The 24,721-nt window shown below is 36.5% G+C and overlaps 1 protein-coding gene across 1 annotated transcript; it reads right to left on the reverse strand.

Moving 5' to 3' along the window:
• Positions 1–2,043: 2,043 nt before the first annotated feature.
• Positions 2,044–23,282, reverse strand: LOC124606034 (tyrosine decarboxylase-like). Its single transcript, XM_047137998.1, has 4 exons — positions 23,235–23,282; positions 17,614–17,859; positions 15,178–15,717; positions 2,044–2,178 (listed from the first exon to the last, which is right to left on the reverse strand). Exons 1-4 carry the CDS (start codon positions 23,280–23,282, stop codon positions 2,044–2,046), a joined length of 969 nt encoding a protein of 322 aa, XP_046993954.1.
• Between the last annotated feature and the right edge of the window lie 1,439 nt (positions 23,283–24,721).

The raw sequence follows: 24,721 nt of genomic DNA on the forward strand, positions 1-24,721 counted from the left end.
GAATATCTGATCTGTGGGTATTATGGGTCTGGCAAACCCAGGTCCCCAGCTGTTGGTAGCTTTGTTTCTGATTTTCTGCTTTCAGTGCTACTATCTATCTATTACTATTCTATATCTGTCAGTATAAATGAGGATCTCTTACTATAGTATGCATGCTGTATGAATAGTTTAAGATAGGAGATCTCTGAGAAAGGAATGAGTAAGTTTGGAATCTTGAAAACAGGATGTGATAATACGATTGTTTAACCAATGGCTTCCCAATATGCGCTAATATGTTAATATTGATGATATATCTTTTTTGTTCTTTATAGCTGAGTACATAAAGTGCTGTCTGTGGATTCTGTAAGTAGATTGATTCCCTTCAAGGTGAAAGAAGAGTTGTGGTTTGTGTAATTTATGTGGCCCTGAAATAGTATTATGGCAGTCAAATGATGAGCAGTTTTCCAGCATATGGAGAATGGAACGGAAATATGGATCCTTTTTGTAGTCTTGACTGATGTTGAGCCAGAACCTGAAAAATTATTCTGCTCTAATACTTGTCCTAGAAAAGTGATGTTTATGTGTTTTGCTGATGCTGTGAGCATTACAGCTTACTGTTTTCACTGGTGCGGGATGCCCTGCAGCCTATATGGGTTGAACTGAAGAAATGTCCCTCTTGAAGGTAGAGGAAGATTAAATAATTTTGATTATGGGACTGAAGGAAAACTTGGTTTAAGAATAGAGGAGACCACAATTTTGCCATTCATGAGAAATGAATCAAGAATACCCACCACAGGCGAAATAACTGATTTGGAAGCGAAAGGTAACTTAAAGAAGGAACGAAATTGGAGCAAAATGGGTAAGAAAATGTAGTATAACCTGTATGATGAAAATATTTTACCCTTCTCAGAGTCATCTGTGTGATTAATTCTTGTGATAACGTAATCTTAGATGAAATTGTCTTATTGTTTTATGTATGAACATACGAGTATGATAGAAGTATAATTGTGAGTCTCTTATCAGGTGTGTCAACTGGTATAAATGTTTTCGTGTGTAAATAACCATTGTTCTTTTTACTGTGTATGTTTAAGGAAAGTTTCTCCATATTTATCATGTGACAACACATATGCCGCGAGCGTCAGGAAGAGGACAAATTAGAACAATGTTGTAGTGGTATAAACACTGTGTTGAAGTAGCATTGAAGTAGCTTGTTGGATTAACTAGTAGTGGATTGAAGTAAAATTTTGAGTAATTCATGTTTATGGGTAGTTAGTTTGTAGAATAGACAACAGGTGTGCATGTGTATGTGTAAATAACTTGTGAACCCTATGCTGTCCTTACCTATACTTGCACAAGGTATAATCCTATTCAATTTAGTGAATTAATAAGTAGCATTTGATTTATTAAAACGCAAGTGAACCACATTAGTGATATAGATTTCGATATTATATTGTCAGTTCATTTAATTTTTATTTTTATACTGTCAAGTCATTTCACTTTAATTTTTTATATTGTCAAATCATTTAACTTTTATTTTTATATTGTTGATTTAACTAACTTTTTTATTTAAAAAAAATAAGTCTCACTTTTGTTCTTAAAAATTGTGAAAGACAATACTAAGTGGTATTATGTATGACATTTTGTAATCACATAACTATTATGAACAATTTCTGTGAATGCAGTTGAGAACGTGAAAGTGAACTGGCTAAACTCTTACGAGACAGCGGGAGCAGCGAGGAGGAGGACTAGTTGTAAACGGGCGGGTTTCCCAGCAGGACACAATCTCAACCAGGCCGCTTCGGGAGTGCGGTCAACAACAAAAGAAGGGTATGGGACAAACACTTTCCCTTGCACCCGGAGCTAATGGCTGGCCACAGCAGTGCTACCCTTCATGGAGGTGATGACCTGAGATGGCCGAGTGGTCCACCGCGCGGAAATCAATCTGCTGGCAACGCACCACACGCACGCGACCATGACGAGACGGCCATGGTGAAACGACAGAAGACAGGGGATAAAGGGGCGTGGAGCCTTTTGACAGGTACTGTACAGAGAAACTTGCAGGCATCAGTGATGACTATCAACATTTCTTGGCGGAAGCCCATTGTAAAGTGACAGTAAATCATGGTTTGGTGTTCTCTGGTTGCTAAGTGTGGCACAAAGAAGAGCCACTAAGAGTCGTCCTTGCCCAGGAATATCAAACTGGCGAGCCAATTGAGGATAACTCAAGAATTTAACAACACAATGGGCGTGGAGCCTTTTGACACGTACTGTCCAGAGAAATTGGCAGACTTCAACGACGCCTATCAACATTTCCTGACGGATGCCCACTGCCAAGTGACAGTAAATCATAGTTCAATGTTCTCTGGTCGCTAAGGGTGGCACAAATAAGAGCCATTAAGTGTCATCCTTGCCCAGGAATATCAACCCGGCGAGTCAAATGAGGATACTGCATGAATTTGACAACACAAACATGCAACCAAAATCGAGATGTCCATGACACGGGCTACTAAGAGAAACTTCATGAGAGGGCAGAGACGGCGGGATTGCACGCAACAGATGGACAAAAAATCCCTACTGACAGCTGCGGCGACAACCCCCCCCCCCCCCCCCCCCTCTTATATTGTACCTCGGAACAGTGGAACTACTGAGTGTACCAGTGAACAGTGATTATACAGTTCTTAGTCCAATGCATATACGTGTGTTCTTTCAGAGAAACTTTGATCATGTAATTTGCAGGCTTTCGATTTATTGGTGTTTTTTTTTTATTAGACTGAATCTTGTATTTTGCAGGTGTTTTATTTATTGGTATTATTTTAGACGTTGACTACTCTACTTTCAGAGCTGTTTTATTTCTCAATGTTTGTTTTTGTGTGTTGTATTAGATTTGTGATATTTTGTTTCGTAAATTCATTCCTGTGGCATTGCTTCGTTTATCAGCCAGATAGCTATTCATTCTCATTGGACTGTGATCGGTTAGCCTTTGCATGGGGCATATTTATAGTGAGGAACCACTTAAGGGTAACAATCACATAATTAATTGTAGTTTCAGTATAATGACACAGTGATCACTGTTTGCTAACTAACTGAAATATAGTAGAGTGACTAAATTAGTGCCACAAAGTTATTTTAATTCTACAAATTATTAGTTTTATAAGATATAGAATTTTTTTGCGATAACCACTTTGTAAAACATGTTTTTTTCTCTTATAATTTTTTTTTGCTTTTGCGGATTGTGCATTGTAATGTTCTGCTTCATAATACTGATGTTATTTTCATATTTTTTTAATTGCTGTGGCACCTTTGCTACTTTCATAAATTTTACTTGTTAATAAAGAGTCATAAATTTTCCTGTGATCAATTGGCTCTTGCAATGAGCAAATACTGGTGAACTCCATAAGGGTAACAACCAGAAATTGTTTTCATATTAATGACACAGGGACTATTGTTTTTACTTGCTGACCAAATTAGATCTACACTATCTTTTAAATAGGTGTCACAGATTGTTTTTTTCTCTTTGAAATTGGTAGATTCTAAAGATGTGTTGAAATTATTGTGTTTTAGCAAGTAGCTGGTCACCTTTTGCCTTTTCTTTACATTTTTGGTTTAAGTTGGGTGTGAGAAGCCTGCTTGGGAATGTCCTAGCATGGCCAGAAAATTCCCTGCACAGTCTTTTCCCGGAACGTTGGGGTTATGAAAGGTCTCTGTTGGATTCCTTTCATGTTAATTTCTTAAATCTGTTGTCATTTACAGCATAAATTCCTCTTCTAAATTTACTGTGGTGTTTCTGACTATCTGGGAGGAGACTGAGCAGTGAAACGTGTTACTTTTACACATAAACAAGAACAATCTGCCACACTACTACACTTTAAAACACAGTTTATATGTAATTCATGTCACACAGTCTCATATGGAACCTACATCCGCTTTCTTTTATATACTGTATATGATAAGATACTGTCATCCCCCTTCCCTTCTGTGTGAGAGGATGAATGAGCAAATGTATTTCTAGTTGCATGCTTGATGATAGCAGACAAGCCTGTCTGCTAGAGAACAGTAGGACCAACGTCAGAACAGGTGGCTACGCTTTCTAAAAGCAGAGAGGTTTCTATTCTTAGTATGGTCCTGTCCATCCCTTGTCATGTTGGTATGGGAAGCTGCCTCTCTGGTCACTTCCGTTTGTATCTGTTAAGCACGCTCGGTAGGGGTCCAGGTCAGTCGGTCCGTGGCGAGTGTCTGAAGTGGTAAGATCTCCGGCTAAGCGCATGTCTGCTAAATCCGTTGGACAATGGATTTCTTAAGTTCAGCCTAACTGAAAATTTAATCACCTTTATTTCAGGTTTAGCTCTAAAATATCTAATGTTATCTTAAATTGCAACACAGTGTAATAGTGTGAAGTTCAGAATATCTTCCAGTAGTTGCTTTGTCACTACTTTGCGAGTAAAGTGGAACCACATGTTGATCAGTAACTCTAACTAAGATCATCAATCTTAAATGCGAATGTGCGGGAGATTATAACATATTGTCTTGACAATATTTTTCAATATATCAACTTTTCTTTATGTTCAACCCACATGGGGTGTACTTTGTGAGACCAGTACCACATGCTTATACAATTGTTTGACCAATCAGGTTAATAGTAAGATGATAGTAACCAGTTCAAGGTTTTTCTTTTGTAAATTGCGTTTTGATGTAATTTATTTTAATTATCAAGATTATTGTGGAGTTACACTCTTTGTGTAAACCAAGTTGACCACGTGAAGCATGTGGTGTAAGCATCAAAGTAGCCCTCAGCTATTCTTTTTGGGAAGATTTCACAGATAGTATGAATTTAATATACCAGTGTGTGGTAATTTCATGATGGGCAGGACTGCACTATGAACGTAACTTCTTTGGGTGAAAATTGAATCTGTTGGTTGTGGTTAATTTCCTCTTGAATATGTTTCAACATTCTTCGTGTGTCATTTTATGAATGCAGAGTTGTATGTAGTCTCCCAATCTTGGCTCCCTACTTGATGTGTTCCATAAGATTACAAACTCACATTTACACAATCCTAAATAAGGCACCAGTTTAGTTATGAATCAAGTTTGATATGCTGAAATTTTAATGGAACAATGATCAATGTGAAAATAAATGTCCAAATATAAACTGATTTATTTCTTTTTATTTAAATTGTCTTTTACATATATATATCACCGGTTATCGTAAGATGAGTGCTAAAAGATTATAATTAATGTTAGTCTGGTTGTGAATTTGGTAAGCTAGAAACAGTTGCACATTAATGCAAGGTTAACTTCCTCAGATAGCTCACAGCTTTTAATCCACTTTTATAGTCTTGAATATCAGCACCGCTTTCAGAACGAATTAATGCAACAACATTACAATTGCAGTCATAAACATCCTACATGGTATGATCATGTACAAGACTTTGAAGATGTTATGAACAGTTTGCAACATACTTCCACAGGATTTTCACCTTATGATATTATGTTTCATCTAAAACCAGACAACATTATCACTGAACTCCTAGAATTTCCACCATGCACAATGATGACTATGCATGAACGTGAAGCCATAGTCAAAGCAACCATGATAAAACAGGGGGAAATTAGAAAAAGACAACATGATGGCAAGATCAAAGCAACCAAGTTTAAAGTTGGAGATTATGTTTTAGTAAAATCACATGAGACATCAAAAATTCTAACTTCTGAAATAAAGAAATTCTTTGATACATACATGGGTCTATTGGAGATTGTAGAGCATCCACACCCTAATGCATACCGGTTGGTATATCCTAAATCCAGGAAAGTTCTCAGTCTGAGGAATATTGTTTCATTGAAATTGTATAAAGAAAAGGGTAAGACTATTCTGAGAAAGTTAAAAGGTGACTCAACAAAAGTTTTTCACTGGAAATTATGAAATTTTATATATAAAAATTGTCTGATTTTGATACAGTTTTGTGCCCTTAAAAATGTTTATTATTCATTTAATATGTATTCACTGCACGAAATGTTTGCAATGAATTTTCTGTGTAATATGCTTGCCATGTTAGTTCTTGATATTTCTGTATGATTATGCAATTTGATTGATATTTGATAATTTGTGTAATTTTAGCTGCGTAATAACTTTCTCACGCTACATTTGTTGAGACATCATTTAAAATGCAAGCCACTAATCAGCACTAAATCTGTCTTGTAACAATTAACAGTTTTTTTAATTTTTTAAATCTTAAAGGCGGAGTCCTAATTACTACACACTTAAGTGTTTGAAATGTCCAAATCTACTAGGAGGATCCTCTGGAGTGTTGCAGAAAGCATCCGCCAGCAGTTTGTGATCAGTAAGAATGAAGAAAGGATGGCCCTTGATTTCAGTGCGAAAATGTGATGGCCTCGCGCACCACCAGAAGCTCTTTATCAAAAGAGGAATATTTCTTCTGTGCTGTAGACAGTTTTTTGGAGAAGAAATGAAGTGGTGAAACTGTGTCGCCTTTGCTCTGTTGTAATACTGCCCCAATCGTGATGTCGCTGGCATCTGTAGTGGTGAACAAATCAACAAATGGATCAGAGTGGGCGAGTATGACTGCATGAGCTAAAGCTGTTTTAAGAGCCCTGAAAGCCTCTAGCATGGGTTCAGTCCAACAGACTGATTTAATGTCTGAAGTTTGTTTGCTGAAGTGCGAGTCCGTCAGCGGGGTCTACACGGTGGTGGAAGAAGGTAGATGATGGTGGCAGTAATTTATGGTAACTAGGAAATGTCTGAGTTCTTTGTACATAGCTAGGGGGGTGGCAATGACATGATAGCTGCACGTGGGATTTGGGAGGCTGTATTCCATTTGCGGAGACAGTGTAACCCAGAAATGTCACAGAAGACTGATGCAATTGGAATTTTTCTTTGTCGACCTCGACACCATTGGTTGCCAAAGTCTGGAGGAACTGGGATAAATTATCTTTGTGGACTTCAGTTGATTTGCTGAAAATGAGTAGGTCATCCAGGTATGCAAAGCAGAACTTGAAGCGTCATAAGACTGAGTCAATGAAATGTTGTCACGTTTGTGCTGCAGTCTTTAAACTGAATGGCATGAAGTTGTATTGGAACAAACTGAGTGGTATGAGCATTGCAGTCTTTGGAATGTCTTCTGGTGCTACGGGAATCTGGTGATAAGCACATTTGCAGACAATCACACTGAAGATTGTGGTGCCTGATAACATATGAGAGAAATCGTTTATGTTTGGCACGGGCTAATTGTCCATGACAATGTGAGCATTTAAATGTCTATAATCACCACACATTCAAAAAGAACCATCATGTTTGGTGATGAGGTGAATTGGTGAAGGCCAATTGCTGTCTGATGGCTGTAGAATGCCTGCCTCCAGAAGTTCATTAATTTGCTGCTGGGCCACACACAACTTAATTGGGTTGAGGCATCTAACCTTGTGTCTAATAGGAGGGCCGGCAGTGGTAATTACCTTGTGCATTGTTCCGTCAGTGATGGAAGAGACTGAGAACTGCACACAAGGCTGAGTAATGTTCTGATGTGGAGTTCTGGGATGAGTGGGGTGCGACGAGGCATAGCCATTAGCGCAAGTGGGAAAAGGCAGCACAAAAGTCACATGCCTATTAGGCGAGCGCGGCGTGCGCTTGTTTGTAGAGGTCAGCTGTGCACACAGCATGGAGCAGAGTGGTGCGTGCAGTGACTCTCTGTTGTTAACTTTGCCTTGGGTAACCGGCGCAGGCGAGAGAGGCACTGACGTCGCGCGAGGGACAGCAATGGCCACTGAGTTGCTTGGCTGGTGCACAGGAGAGGCAGAATGTTTATCAACAAGCAGTGTGGCTGCCTACATAGTTGGTGTGGTCATGCTGTGCGAGCAACTGTTATTAAAGACACTGTTTGAAACATGAGGCACTGCGTGTAGTGGGCAGTTGGGCGGTGCAGAGGTCACTGAATGTGAATCGTCACATGCAATGAATGTTTTTGAACTAACCTGATGAGTGTTCAAACTGATGCTTGGTGATGAAGTTTGACCCAGTGAAGGAACTGTGGATTCCAGTTTCAACAGCAAGCTCATTGTAAGTGTGAGCAATGCATTGTTTCAGCTTGTCATTCTCCCAGTGGAGGTGCACCGCTGAGCCGTATTCTGAAAGTAGGTTAGTGATGCACGTCACAATCTTGCCAGTGAGGGTGGAACACTCATGAACTATGTCCCACATTGCGGCAGTAACGGAACAAGGAGTATGGGTGCCGGAGCACAGTATCTGGTTTGGGGAGAACTTGCAATGGGACAAAAAAATCCATACCAAGAATTGGTTCATCAATGTCGGTGATGCAGAAGGTTCAAGGGAAATGCAAAGAAGGGGTGGCCTGGAGCTTAAAGTGGCAACGACATGAGTTTTTCACACACACTGGCCCTGCAGCCTTCATTGTAGGGCCATAAAACACTGGTGAAACCTGTTGGCGGTCTCACTGTCATAGTACAATGTTGCTGGGTGAAGAGGCTATGTTGGGTGCACTCGTACCCAAGTGGTCACAAAACTGGGCTGCCGATCCAGTGGTTTGTTGTGGCAAACTGGATGTGTAAAAATGTCTGCTACTGATTTGTGAGGAAGGCGAGGCTGGTGTAGCTTGGTAATTGTTGACTGTGTGCGCATTTTGCACAAATCGCAGTGTTGCACATGGCACTACTGCAACTAATGTCATGGTGCGTAGAGGATCAAAGCACATGTGCGAATTTCGGTCCCTTTGAACTTCGTATGAGTGATCAATCGTCACACTATTTAGTAGATCGTCCACTTCACTTTTCACTTGGTATTGTGAATCCAGTGAAACAAAGCCTGAGGCCATTGTTTGAGGTAACTGCACAACATTCAGTCATTGTGATCATAGATCATTGTCCGTTAGCTGGTCAAAAGAGCTGGGCCTGCAAATCATCATAAAGAATGTTCGGTGATGTAGCCATGGTGTTGGATGTGAAACCTGTTGATTCTATACGACTGGTGTGGAAGTCGCGGAAGACATAGAACTTTTTTGTCCGAGGCCACCAATATGGAATTCTGGATATGGATCGTAATATAAGTAATAAACAGTTCCCAAGTTTTCTGTATACACATATATTTTACCGTAAAGACCGATACACATGAACACTGCATGAAGTACAAAGGCAGACTGAATTAAAGATGGTGGCTTGTCAGAGCAGTTAATATTCCAAAGATTGTAATTTGTGTGGTCAATGTGACCTATCGACACCACACATTCAAGTGATTCAAGTCATGAAAGAACCATTAGAAAGATGAGGCAGATATATATTTAAATGATGTTTTTGTATTCTAAAGGTTAATTTGTACCTTAAAAAAGTATTTTGCGTCTCTACCAATCCCAGTGCCTGTTGCAATAGGGTTCTATGTTTATATTTATGACTGTCCCTGTTGACCCTGTCCATGGGGTGAATAAGGATGATTCTTAATTGCTAAGTAGTACAAATTATATTAAGTAGTACCAAATATATTTGGTTTCAAGGATGAGTAACAATACCATCTTCCACTTGTGTGACTAAAGTATCTAGTGCAGTTTGTATTTCTGGATTTGTTATTTAAATCCCTTAAAATCTGTTCCTATTCACCTCTGTTGACAGTACTGATTATTATAAAAATGTAGAGTTATTATCTGAAAATCACAAAAACTGTTTTCTGATTATCATAAATCTATTCTTTCACTGGTCTCCTGCATAAAGAGGCTAAAATGTAAGTAACATATTGACTCTGGACTAAATACTAAGTGTTCTATGTTTAGTATGGAGAGGCCATAGTGAGAGAGAGAGAGAGACAGACAGAGACAGAGACGGAGAGACAGAGAGAGAGAGAGAGAGAGAGAGAGAGAGAGAGACTGTTTGGGTTTTACAGAATACATAATATTTTTGTAAAGCTTACATATGTCATATTATAGTGCAATATCACACATATGTCAACCTCCTTGACTTATATGTGAAATATGAAGAGTGAATAAACCATAAAAATCATCTAAGCTGATGGACAACTTTTTATTTCTGGCAACTGACTATAATATTGCAGAATCTGCATCTTATATGAGAACTTGGAGTTTTTATGTCATCAAGATCCTCTGGAAAAAAAGATATGTAAACTATGACCACTCAGTTTTCCTGAGCATTGTCAGATTGAGGATTTCTGAACTCACATTAGACATGACAGAATACTCTAATTCCAGTCAGAAATCCAAGTTAGCATTGTAAAATAAAATTCTGACACATAAAATTTTGTATTTTTCTTTCTATTGGACACATATTCTGGCAGAGTCTCATGGATAAAATTTACTTATGACATTCTGGGGATATATGTCATGTAATGGAGTAAGACTTCTAACAACCTGGTTCTCACAGTCCAACAAGCACAACAATAGTTAATTGAGCACAAAATTATTTTCCTGACTTCATGTCTGTTGAAATGTATGATACTGAACTTTGGAACCAAAGTTGTAGACAGACAGTGCCTACATTGTTTGTTGCAATAGGCAAAAGTCAAAATATATTCATCTTGAATTCTCATTGTTGTAGATATTGTCTTGGCTCATTGTCTTGTAAAAATTCAAGGTATGATCTCTATGAAAGCCGAGGTCTTAATGTGTTTAAGAGCAAAACATTTTCCTTTTGATGATGGTTCATCATAATGAATTCATGAAATCAAATCTGTCAATAACAAGATTTTGTTCAATTGCATAAAAATGATACTAGACGAACTTATAAGCTTTTTATCATCCACTTTTTGTGTATTTCATCTTGAACAAATCCAAAAAATTCTTATATATAAATGTGTAGAACTTCTGTAAGCACACTTTAGATATTTATAATAGAGACAAGTCCTCCCCATCACTTCACAAAGACTCTTTCCAATTCTCTCCAAAAATCATAAAGTACACAAAGATGTTACATTTTGACAGTACACAAGTTTGTTATATGACATAACAAGAAGACTGTGATAACCTTTATACAGAGAATATTAATCAGAACACAAACATGTTTTGTAAGGAATGAATGACTATGTAATTTTTAAATGACTTCATGATGAAATGAAATAAATTCTGACATCAGCCACAATTGGGCATTGAAATGAATTCAGTGGCGACAAGGAAAAATTTGTGCCAGATCAGGGATTTCCTGCTTTATGCGAGCAGTTGTCTTAACGGGTTTGGCTATCCAAGCATGCTTTCCATCTGACCTAAATTCTCAACTTGTTGTAGTCTACTTACGTAACACCCCCTGTCCACCATGCTCTTTTATCACTGGATTCCCACAAGAGTTCAGGAGAGAGAGTGCACCGACACTGACATGATCTTAATAGTCATCACACATATATAAAAATTGATTTCATTGGATAATTAACTATTTCTGGAGTAAGGTGAAAATGAAAAGAAATGAATTTTCAAACTATAATGGTAAAAACATTATATGATAAATGCAATTTCAGATAAGAGTTGCAAACACCACAACAGCCTTGAAAACTCCCATAATGAATATGAATTAGTCTTAATGTATTAGAGACTAGCTTCCATTGAAGGCAGAATACTCAGCTTCATTTTCTTCTTTGAAGTTTACATATACTAATGCTTGCCATTGCTAAGCACCACCTGTTACTTTTTCTTACTTTTCTTGCGAGACTGGCTTTGTGGAATTTGAAAATTCCCTGTACAAGCTTTACCAGTCCCATACACCTGAACAGGACTGTGACAATGTCCTCTTTCTTTTATGACTAATTTATAAATCTTCTTATTGGAATCAGTAACATGCCCACATCTCTCTGCTACCTTGACATGGTAGCACCTACGTGATATGCCATCTGCAGGGTTTCAATGAATACTTTATTGGAAAATGGATTTAGAAGACTTGCAGTGAAAATGATTCCTAGATTCTTGAATGGAGTGAAGATGTTGCTGTCATGCATGCATAGAGCCACAAAATATCTTCTTTTTTTTTTTTAATTATTGGAGCTGATAATAGGTCATAAAGGTCTGTGATGCATAAATGAAATAACTATTTCCACGTTTTTGATGACTGAAATAACCTGAAAAAAGAGGAACCACATTTGTTTGACATTTAAGTAACTATGTAGCAAGTTTCTGTGACACTGAAAAGGAATATTTAGTTTGTGACTGTAGGATGTCACAGAGAAAATTATAGATACAGCTGCTCCTTTAAGGTTATGAAGCCTATTTCTATTTTATTTTGGTTTGCTCTGCTTGTACTTGTGTGGTCTGTACTGACTTGACAAATAGTTAATTGTTTCGGGCTCTGTAGTAGATGATAGCAACTGTGACGCAACTGCACTCATGAAATTTCCAGGTGAATGAAGTGGTGCCAAAGTGCTTGTGGTTTATAACTTACTATAGTGAAGATGCTCTAAAATGGCAGTTGGCCATGAGCAAAACAAATGGGGACTTATATTGCTGTAGGGAGATAAGCGGTGATGTAGAATAAGCTGTCCCTCTCTCCAACAGGACTGTCACGATATTCTCACACTTTGTGAATCTGCGAAAGTAGAAAAGACACATGGCAATAAAGATTGTCAACTGTCTCTCACTATTTGGCATTGTGAGAGTCAATCTTGAACAAGTAATGGATCCAAACTAGTGTCTTCAAAACGACACACAAAATAAAGCAAAATGAAGCACACCAAGCATTCAATAATGAATGCCACAATAGCTAGCAGTGCTATAAATGAGGTAGTGCAAACACAACCTCTACAGGTATCTTATGCAGCCAAACTTCAAAATGCTCCCTTCCCCCATCCCCAACCACCCCCATCTCCACGTAAAAATGTCATGTTAAAGTGTCAGCATGGTAAACATATTGGTCAACAATGAATACATAAAAATCACTTACAGGTACCATACAAAGAGGTCAATGGATGTACACTGGATGAGGTACCATGTGTGAAGTTCCAGAGCATCCACATGCATAATAAACTGTGATGACATGACAGTGTGGAAATGTTAACCAAAAGCTTAGTTCTATAAACTTTCCACTCAGACATCTCTCTCACTGTGTTGACCTGCATACAGGATTCATAGCATACTGTTCCTAAGTTATGTTCTGTAGCGTAATCTTCAGGGGCACTACAATTAAGCCTATAAGTATTTATTGTACAGAATTGTGCAATAAGAATACTGAGTAAATTTGATAACTAATCTTCTTGCAAAAGGTTCTTCAGGAACCTATGGATTCTTGCAGTTATTTGGCTATACAGGCAATCCCTAGTGATATCTGTGGTTAACAACAAGTCTGAATTTAGGATGAACTCAGCAAGTCACAACCACAATACTACAAGTAGAAATAATCTGCATTAGAGTATGCATCCAAATCTAATGTTTAGAATGCAGTTTTATAGACTGATGCAAAAGTCTGTAAGAGATGGCCAATGGACATCAGGTTAGAAATCTAAAAACATACTTACTTAAAAATAAGGTAAAATAATACCTAATTACCTGCTCCTTCCACAGAAACACTTGGATTCAGAAATGTAAATTTCATGTAAATCTAATATTTGTATTAATATAATAGAGGGAAACATTCCATGCGGGAAAAATACATTCAAAAACAAAGATGTGTGACCAATATAATAGAGGGAAACTTTGTTTTTGAATGTAATATTTGTATTACATAGATCCTGACTTTGTTTTTTACAGATAGCTGGTTGTTGCCTGTATAGTATTACATAAAGCTTATTTTTAAGTATTAGATTGAAACAGCAGCTAAGTAGTATTTTAGGAGGAGCAGTGGCTTTATTCAGTAGCAATTTTCCTCTTAACATACACATATAAATTAATCTAGGAGCAATTGTCATAATTATGAGTTTGAGTAGTTTAGCTCTAGTCATAATATGTCGTTAGTACACATTACAAAAGTAGTCAACAGTGACTGTTTCTATCTGTTAATGACTAACTTGATTCATTATGGGAATTACAGAAGACAATGTGTGAATGGCTGCATGAAAGTCCCACTGGTGTCATCATTTCGACATTATCTCATGTTGGTAGTGGATAGGGATTTTAAAAGTACTGTATTGAAGAACTCAGGGCTTTGCATTGTTTCTCCAATTATGTGAGGCAAATTTCATGGAATTTCAACCAAAGTCAGAATGTGAAATATCTTAATAGAAACTGTAAGTAAGCAGCAAATCAGAGATTTTTGAAGTTGCAGAAGATTGAAATACAAAGTTAAGTAAAAGATGGAAAAGTTTCAGTGTTCCCTGGTTCTTCGTATTCTACTGTTAGCCTCAACTTGTAACTCAAACAAAACTAGTGATGCACAAAAGCATAAGTTACAATATATGCTAAACAAATAAAATTAATTGTTTAATTGTGTTAGAATCTGATTCTCTGAAATGTCCAATAGCAGCTTATACCCTTAACAATATGAGTTTGATTTACATTGTTTTATGCACAATTTCGTTTTATTTCTTATTTTGTAAGTAAACAGATACTTCTTTATCACATAAGACTGACTGACACTTCACCTACTTAGAGAGCATGGTGAACATTTGTGTTTAAAACAAAAACAAAAAAAGAAAAACCTAGACCTGTACTCATGGATGCATTTCATTCAAGTTTACTGCATATATTGTTGGTTTATTGTAGTTTAGTGACACAAATTTAATGTTGCAGAAAATGAGCAAGTGAAATTACTAAGACTAAATACTAGTAACATATAAAACAGTAGGTAAAATTATATATCACAACTAAAAAATTAATGGATTGTAACTAGTTACACAAAGTATTTTGATTATGATATCTGTATGACAATCACTAACCTACAGCAGATTGGTGCATGGAGCACAGTAACCCATGACAGAAAACAACATTGACACCAGGTTTCGAGCACCAGTTCTTTCCCTAACAACAGTGCACATACTCACATATACACACAATCATACAGACATCCAAGCATGCATTCCCTTGAGCAATTATTTATACTTGATTACTGAAATGAAAGAGTTCAATAATCAAGTACTATTGCTAGAAAAAGAGCTAGTGTGAATGCTGTTTTCTGTTATGTGTAATTGTGCTTTACACATTGATCCATTATAGGTGTGCTTGCCTTTTTCTTATTTTATGTATTGCTCCACTCAAGAATTTCCATTATTATTATCAGTGCAGATGTAATTAACATTTAAGTTCTTATTTTAAATCTATGACTTACCAAGCAATCATTCATCAGTATAAAACGCTTATCTTTCTTTATGTATGACTCAAAGAGCTTGGCTAAATGACAATGTCTCTTAATATGGTATTGTATTCCATTAATACCATAGCATCTCAATACAAGCCACAGCTTTAGAGCCCGGAATCTCCGAGAGAGTGGTATACCCCACTGACGAAATTCTACAGTTTCATCTTCCCAGTCATCTTGCAAATACAATTTGTTTACTGCCAGTGATTCAATAAGGTGTTGATAGTTCTGGACCCACAGGCATGAACAGTCAAAATTGACTAGAAACCATGTGCTGGGACAGACATTTATTGATCGTGCATATTCGATACCACTCATCAAATATCTAAATTCTGGGCAAATAAAAGCATTGCCTGCATATGCTGCATCTACATGGAGCCAGATAAGAGAGTAGTCACTACAGACTTGAGCAATTTCCTTTACATTATCAAATGAGCACACTGTGGTTGTACCAAGTGTTGCAGCTACATAGAATGGAACATACCCTTCCCTTATATCAGCTTCTATTGCCTGAAACAGAAAATTGGGAGAATAAAGAAGAGAAAAACTGGCACAGTAGCAACAAATTTAAAACAAAATTATCTATATTAAACAGAAGTAGTGATAGAGTTTAGTTGAAATGTAAACAAATTAAGCAGTACTTAGCAGCATATTAGGGTTAAATGTTTAACAATGGTTCACTCAATGCAATTTAAATTCAGATTGCAGTATTTTAGCAAGGTTCTTATTTGGAACATAAAAGTTTTATAAGAAATATAAAAATATAACAGAATGATTGTAGTGAGACCAGAAACTTGTACAATTAAAAATAATAATTCATTTTGCTGTTGCTGATAATCTGTTAACAGTGAACAAAACCGCCATTCAGATTTTTTTTTAATTTTTTTATTTTATTTTTACTGAAATATTGAAATGTCTTAAAATTTAAAAAATGCTGTTATTGCTGGTGAAATTCTTTTGTAAAAACACTCAGGCAACTAATTCTGTTGTAATGTAGTTATAAACTTCAGTCCAAAAACTTTTGATACAGCTCTCCATACTAAGCTATTTTGTGCAAATCTTTCCATCTTTGCATAACTACTGCATCCTTCATTCGTTTGAGTCAGCCTACTGTCTCAAACCATGGTTTCTCTCTACAAATTTTACCTCCCCTTCCCTCAATCAGCAAATTAAGAGCTCCTTGCTCCATAATAACGTCTCCTATCAACTGATCCCTTCTTTTACTCACATTTTACCACAATTTTCTCTTCTCCCTGATTTGATTTTTTACCTCTTCATTAGTTATGCAATCTATCAAATTTAACCCTCAGCATTCTTCTGCAGCACCCTAGTTTCAAAGCTTCTAATATCTCCTTGCCTTTACAGTTTACTGTACATGTTTCACTTGCTCAAGACAAATACTTCCAGAAAAGACTTTCTAACATTTAAATTTTTATTAGATGTTAACATATTTCTCTTGTTTAGGGAAAGTTGGTATTTTACATTCTCTTTGTTTCTGTCCTTGTAAGTTATTTTGATTTCAAAATAGTGAAACTAGTCTACTATTTTAGTGCCTCAGTTTCTAATGCAATATTCTCAGTGTCTCCTGTTTTAATGTGACTACATGCCTTTATCCTTGTCTTATTTTTGTTGATATTCATCTTTAACCTCTTTTCAAGAGGCTACTCATTCTGTTCAGCTAATCTTCCAGGTACTTTGCCTTCCCAAACAGAATTACAATGTTATGACAATGTTCTTTCTTCTCCCTAAACTTAGATTCCCTTTCCATTTTTCTCCTTGATATCCTTAAAGCTTGCTCAGTGTGCTGATTGAATAATGTTGAGGATTGGCTGCAAATCTGTCTCACACTGTTTTCAATTACTGCTCACCATCACATTGTTTGTCTCTTGTAACTAGTCTGGTCTCTGTACAAACTGTAGATAAATTTCCTTTTTTTGTATTTTGACCTTGCTCATTTCAGAATTACAGTGTGTGTTCCATTCAACACTGTCTAAATCTACAAATGCTATAAAAGTAGGTTTGCTTTTTTTCAGTCTTGTCTTCTAAGAGTTGTAGGGCCAGTAGTGCCTCCCATGTTGCTACATTTCTCCATTGCCCACCCTGATATGCCCCATAATTGGCTTCTGCAAATCCATCCATTCTTCTGTAAATAATTCCTTTTTTCTGCAGTCATGTCTTACTAAACTGGTGTTCATTACTACGCTCAGTTGTCAGAGCCAGCCTTCTTTAGTATTAGGACCATTAAATTCTTCTTGAAATCTTATGATACTTTGCATGTTTCATTTAACTCATAAACCAAGCAAATTTATTTGGTAGTATTTGGCTCTCCCAAAGCTCTTAATAATTCTGAAGATATGTTTGTGGAGCGATCAGATACTCTGCATATGACTTTTACTTTTGACTTACCTTCTTTAATATGTCACCTCGAAGACAATTATTCTTGTCAACATTCAAGAGACGTAGTCTCACATAAGACAGTTTGGCTGCTTTTTCAATACTCGGGCAAGATTCTTTTGATGTATAAGCTACAAGCTTACTCAGAATTTTACAGCTTTCTACTATTTCATCCTTCTTTTTATCAACCATCAATGCTTTAATAGCCTGATGGCGTGCAGCAATGAGTGATACAAAGATACATTCACTTGGTGAACCCTAAGGAATAGAAAGTATTTTAAACCTGTATAATCAAAAGCACAGATAAATCATTCAGTGGATCAATAAACTCTTACCCTCTGCCATGTGCTTCACAGGTTTATGCAGAGTATGGTTGTACATGTAGACACCTAAAATTATAACAACTTAAATGAAACTTATAAAAATTATGTAGATCCTCTGCGATGACTTACAACCTTCTACGCACAGTTTTGGAAGCCGTAACTATTTTGCTATTTTGGTAAGTAGTTACTGTAATATTCACTCACACATACATACACACACACACACACACACACACACACACACACACACACACACACACACACACAAACACACACACTCACTCACACACACGTACACACACACATTTCCTCTGTAAAGGACATGAAATTGAAATCTTTCCAGACTAGGGTTTCTAATCAATTATCTTTCAGGCCATCTAAGGTATGGTATGGTACCAAAGAAAAGAAAATAATAAGCCCACATTAGAGCCCTGTAAGCACATGGCCTGTTCACATAGCCCACGCTTGCCTGCAGTGTGTGGATGAGAGCATGAATACATTTTGCATACATTGGAAGGAGTTGCTGGAGATTACTGATGCTAATTACAGCCTCATGAACAGATGTATGTCCAGCCATGCATGAGGCCTTTGTTCGCAGCCATGTGGATCTCACACACCAGCACTTACTCTTACTTCCACAAGGCTTCGAATTTGCAGTGTGTGCATGTGTGATGAGCTTTGCTTACCGCTAGACTTAAGACAAATTTACATGAATGACAAATAAGGAATAACAAATACAGATATAAATTATTATTCATTATTCATGAATAACAAATATTTTTTCAAAACATTATGCACCTATATGAATAAAAACACTTACTCATCAACTCTGAATAAAAAGTGTGAAGAACAATAGATAAATATTAAATCCAGTGCCACTTACTGCTGCAGTTCTTTGTCATTTATTAAATGAATGCATCTCTTGTTTCATTTAAATTAGTTTTTAGAACAACACTTTTTGTCAAACACCTCATCAGAAACTTTATTTGATTTCCAGGGATTTACCATTGTGCCACTAAAGAAAATACATTCTTCATATGTAATGCTCTCCTGAATTCATCTTTAATCATTATAATGATATATGACTTTCATCCACAACCTTCTTCATCAGAAACTGAGAAATCATCAATTCTGCTGTAGTTTCTAGCAAATAATTCATTGTGATTCCACTTTAACTTCATTTGTCAAATCACATTCGAAATACAATCTTCTTTTCATGCCATAATATCATTCAAAACTTGACTCATTTTTTTCAAAATTTCTTTGGCTATTATACCTCTGTCGATTGTTGTAAGCCTCCCTTGGTCATGGGCAACAATACAGCTGAACTATGGTACTTGTTTTTAATTCCTGGGTAAGATATTGATCCAATAATTATAATTGGTGTAAAAAGGTGAGAGTTGTCTTCATATCATATCGTGACACTTTCACTATGCAAAATTTGCAAGTGTGCTGCATTATTATGAAATCTTTTATGAATTCAGACCCAATTCCTCTTCAGTAATTTTTGAATCTCAGAGCTCTATGTAATTTATTAGATGCATGTCAGATTGAAGGACTATTCTGTACTCTAGCAGCAAGCTTACCCAGAATTAATCCTAGAACACTTTGGATGACTCTGGACATCTAGCAGCATTTTACAAACGTTTTAGGAGGCTTTATATTAAAACTTTGGTGATGTTAGTCACTAGAAACCACTTGGTTCTTGCTTTGTTCACTCATTCTGTAGCACCACAAAAAAAGTGTAAATATATCAAGATGACATGCATATTCATTAGTGTTAGCAATCTAAGAAAGGTGCTGAAGATTTAGAGGTTTTGCTGACTGCATTCTGATTGTTGGCAATTATGTAGAGTTTGTGCACATGCTAGCAGTGGGAGGGGGAGACATAATGGCGGGTGCCAAGGCAGTTGAATGACACTGAGTTAGTAGTGTAATAGGGATGAAACACAGCTATGCTGTGGCAGCCAAAAAACAATAACAGCACATTGCAGCCCACACACTGGGCAGCCATGATTGCTTCTCTGCGACAGCCATCAGAAAACATCAGACTACTTGGCATCCAGCTGGCTCTGTGCAGCGAGTTGTGAACAGAGTTCTTTTAGAGAATTTATGTGGCTACATTCAGTGTCTGTGCACTTGTCACAGCAAGCACACCTTGCTTGCATCCTGAAATAAAATTCCCAATGACTTTTGACAGCTTGTAGGAACTGGAGGTATGTTCCTTTCTGGAGGGATGTACGATATGTCTTCAAATTTATAGCCATCCTTTTCTGGCACTTAGTTTTGTAAAACACACCATGCTTTTATTGCAGCAGTTGCAAATTTTTCTCAAATGGGAAGTGAAAAGTAGTGCATTTATTTGCCAGAGTGTGTAGCCCCTGTTACATATCTGGCCCTTTTGGAAACTAAAATGTATTCAAACTGGCCATGAACAGTTCCCATATTTCAGACAAAAACATGAATTCTCATTTTAAAGTGGAAAAATTAAATAAAAAATAATAAGAGCCAATGGAATAGAGTATTACATGCAAAGTAGCAAGGAGCTTTATTCAAATAGTTTCTAACAAATGACCCTTTTGTTTTGTAACTATTATATAAACCCAATGCAAATATTGGTAACATCTGTCACATCTGTTAGTCTCTAGCATCTGTCAGTCTCTAGCATATGGGAGACTTTGCATTCGAGATTTTAGTGTCCTAGCTTTTAGCATTGTAATCCTGAATATTCATGACTGTTAAGTTCACGCACCACTGCATGAAAAAGTTAGCCTCATTGAAAGCTGGTCTAATTAAAAGCAAATAACTTCCAGTTATAGGCCCTGTTTAGACATTTATTATTGGGCTTACGTATGAATATGCATCATAGTGAATCATATCAAATAAACTATGTTAAATGAACCCTGTGACTTTTGAAGGAATTAATTTGGTGTACATGTGCTCCACAAAAATCAAAGATATCAATCCATTTTGAAGCACAAATTGGCCACCCAGTAGCTATTAATGAACATCTTTGACAGCAACTGCCAAACAATGGAGCTAGCCAATGGTAATAATTTGAATTTAAACTTATTGATCAATAAATATTGACTGCAATGAGAGATAGTATTGTGTTGCCTCACTTTCATGTATCTCAATGAAGTGAAGAATACTGGCTGGACATAGAAAAAGTCTATTACAATTTTGCTGATCATGGAAGTGCCAGTAGGAAGCAATAGGAGGCAACACAAGTGCTAAATGTGCATTGCATAAACCACCATATTCTGAGACAGTCGATAGTTACAGATACTTTTGTTGTTTGTTGAATTCCTTCCTGCATAAGAACACATTAAATTTCCTGATAAAATCAAAAGCCTCACCTCCAACAATGTCCAGCATCAGTACTCCATTGTTTGATATTATACTTTTCTCCAATATTCATAAATTGTTTTTAAATGGGTTCTTCATGGAAAATTGAGTGCTTAAAAATAGATGAGTCACTATATTTTCTATATGCTCCAGCGTCTACTGTATGTAAGTAAACTTATAATATGCATTACAAAAAGCAAATAAAACAGCAGAAAAACAATTTTTTAATTATAATAAACCGAAGCTGAATAATATGGCTTTGCCTCTGTTACTAGGAAAAAAGGCATAACATATTCCATGGTCATCATGCTCAGCTAACCAGTAACATCTGGGCATCAGCTGGCTGCTCAACATTGTGGCTGCCTCAGCCAGGCTGCCTAGTGCATTACTGCTCTTTAACTGCTAAGGCCATCTGCCAATAATATTTTTATATTTCATTTGTCACACTGTAAATCAAGCCATGCTCAATTTGAAAGTTGGTTAGAGCACTGCAGTGATTTACTATGCATAATGGTGTGCACTTGACATCCTTACACATCCAAACAGACTTACACAGTCAAATAACTTTTGCCCATGATTTTGTCTCAGACCCGTACGAATTCTGAAAAATCTTGAGGCTTATTACCGGTGAGAAAGATCGATACAAAAAACTGAAAGTGAAGCTGTCAAAAGGGCACAATGATAAGGAACTGATGAGTTTGTAAACATAAGTACAAATATTTGAAGTATGAAATATCACTTCATCTGGATGAGAAAACAGCCTAGTGTTGTATATAAAGAAACTAGTTTAGCACCCACTGCTTTGTTCGCATAGACTGTATGGCCTGCAGAGATTTTTTTTGTTTTTATTTGATTGAATTTTTATACTGTTCGCAAATTGGAACACCTTCTAACATTTTATGTTAATTAAAGCCATATAAGCATGGTCTTTTCTGAATGTACTTGTGACCAAATGTGATTCTGGTAGCTGAGGTCCAAATTTTTTGTTAATCATGCCTTTTTGCATTCTTGTGGAGATATTTGCATAGCAACTTTCGTCCCCTAAGAAATATTTCTTTATATCTAACTGAGAAGTGAAATACCTATTTTCATAAATTTAGATTTAATTTTTTTTTTTTAATGTAATGAAATATTTTCATAAAGATTTTCATCCCCTATTGCACTCCTTTAGGGGTTAAATTTCCAGAAACACTGAAACATGTATTTTTTTTAAAATTCTAATTGAGAAGTCAAATACCAATTGTTGTAGATGCAGCCTTAAAAATCCTTTTCTTGTTCTTTAGAAATTATTTACTTTCAAAAAATTTTCAGCCGCTATTTTACGCTCTTAGTTGTTGAATTTCCAAAAATGTTGAAACACATATTTTTTTATTTTCTTACTGGGAAACTAAATATCAGTTTTTGTAGTTCTAGCTTCAAAATTCCCTTACTAATGACACACTTTCGAAGAGACTTTCATCCCCTATTTCACCTCCTTAGGAGTGGAGTTTTGTAAAATACCTTCTTAAATGATGCCTACAGTATAAGATCCACACCCGCTCCAAAATTAAATGATGCCTACAGTATAAATCCATACCCTCTACAAACTTCAACTTAGCAGTTTGGGCTGGGCAATGATGAGGCAGTAAATCAGCCTAACCATATTTCACCCCTTTAGGGGTTGACTTTCCAAGATGTTTATGTTTCAATTTTAACAGAGAATCCAAATACAAATTTTCATAGATTTATCTTCAAAAATGCTTGCACAGTGAAATATTTCCATAAAAACTTTCATCCACCATTACACCCCCCATAGGAGTCAAATTACCCAGTTTTTATTTATTTATTTGTTTCTTGTTCTGGTGATCCACGTCGTGACAATATAGTCACCAATTGGTGACTTTTGCAAACAACATAGCATTTTTATACAATTTTATATAAACAGTAGGAATTTGCAATTCACATGTACAAGAAGCCACTTACAGGTGATGCACTTGGCAATATATGGTACAGTACTTCATAATGCAACATACTATTGTTACGTAGTATAGGTATTTGAATTTACAGCATGTTGTTACAAAAATAATATATATTACAATCACCTCAGAATAGTACATCATATAGATGGAAGAGTTAGGCCTACATTTAAGAATAGCTACATTTTAATATCAGTATTCATTCAGTGAGTACAATGATTATAATTCCCTTTTGAATATTTTACCTCTGTGGCAACTTATAGCACTTGGCAGTTTGTTAAACCATATCTGGTCATTAATCCAAGGACTATGATCTGTTGTTTTTAGTTTAGTTCTGTTTCTGAAGTAGTGAACTTGTCAGTAGTGATACTGGCCAATAGTTAGCAGCATGCATCTTATCTCCCTTCTTATACAGCAGTTTAACAACTGCATACTTAAGCCTCTCAGAATTATTCCAGTGAAACACATTTTTTTATTTCTGAGAAGCCAAATTTAAATTTTCATAGATTTAGCTTTAAAATGCTTTCATAATAAAATATTTTCATAAGAAACACCTCCTCTATTTCACTCCCTTAGGGGTTCAATTTCCAAAAAACATTGAAACACATAATTGTTTATTTGTAACCAGGAGGTCAAATACCAATGACCATAGATTTAGCTTTAAAAATAGTTTAACAGTTCTTCAATAATATTGTCTTTTCAAAAAAAAAGTTTTCAGCCTCTGTTTCACTCCCATAGGGTTAAATTGCCAAAAATGCTGAAATATGTATTTCTTTGTTTCTGACTGAGAAACCAAATATTAATTTTTGTAGGTCTATCTTAAAAACTGCGTTAATAATAACATTTTTCAAAAAACTTTCATCCCATACTTCACCCTCTTAGGATTGGTATTTGGAAAAACCCTTTCCTAAATGACACCTGCAGTATAATATCCACATCTCCAAGTTTCCAGTTTCTATCCTTAGTGGTTTGGGCTGGGCAATGATGAGTCAGTCAGTCGGTCAGTCAGGACATTGCCTTTTATATATAGAGATTACAGGGAGACCAACATTTCATCATGAGCCGTGCAGCTCTGCTTCCTTCAAATTCCTGGGGTCTGTCTGTCCTTTGTTGTTCACTTCTGAGATGTTCTTGTTCTGGTGGAGAAGCTGGCCTCGTGACAACAGCTCAATTACAGTGACAGTGGCTGCAAGAGGGCACAATCAGCCATATGGTGATCAATGCAAGGTAGTAATGTGGGGCAACTCTGGCCAGACAGAAGTGGCAGTGTGAGTTATGATGTGACCACCAGAATGGATAGGAGGAGGCCCCATTGGTTTTCAGAACAAGAGGCCCACAGGTGTTTCCGTTCAGTTGAATGGGATCATTGTCCTCTCTAGTCACTTTTCCACTACTTACTGACCTTCTTTAACTTCTGTTATTTGGTGGAGTGGTTGTAGTCCTGTGATTCTAGATACGAATTTTGATCCTAGTTACAAACTCTGATTGATGGCT

Source organism: Schistocerca americana, chromosome 3 (genome assembly GCF_021461395.2).
Source record: "Schistocerca americana isolate TAMUIC-IGC-003095 chromosome 3, iqSchAmer2.1, whole genome shotgun sequence".
NCBI lineage: Eukaryota > Metazoa > Arthropoda > Insecta > Orthoptera > Acrididae > Schistocerca > Schistocerca americana.

Coding starts and splice junctions, on each gene's coding strand:
- LOC124606034 (XM_047137998.1), bottom strand. CDS start 23,282: ATGTTGCATTATGAAGTACTGTACCATATATTGCCAAGTGCATCACCT. Junction 17,860..23,234: donor TATTGCCAAGTGCATCACCT/GTAAGTGGCTTC, acceptor TCTATTCCTTAG/GGTTCACCAAGTGAATGTAT. Junction 15,718..17,613: donor GAGGTGACATATTAAAGAAG/GTAAGTCAAAAG, acceptor TTTCTGTTTCAG/GCAATAGAAGCTGATATAAG.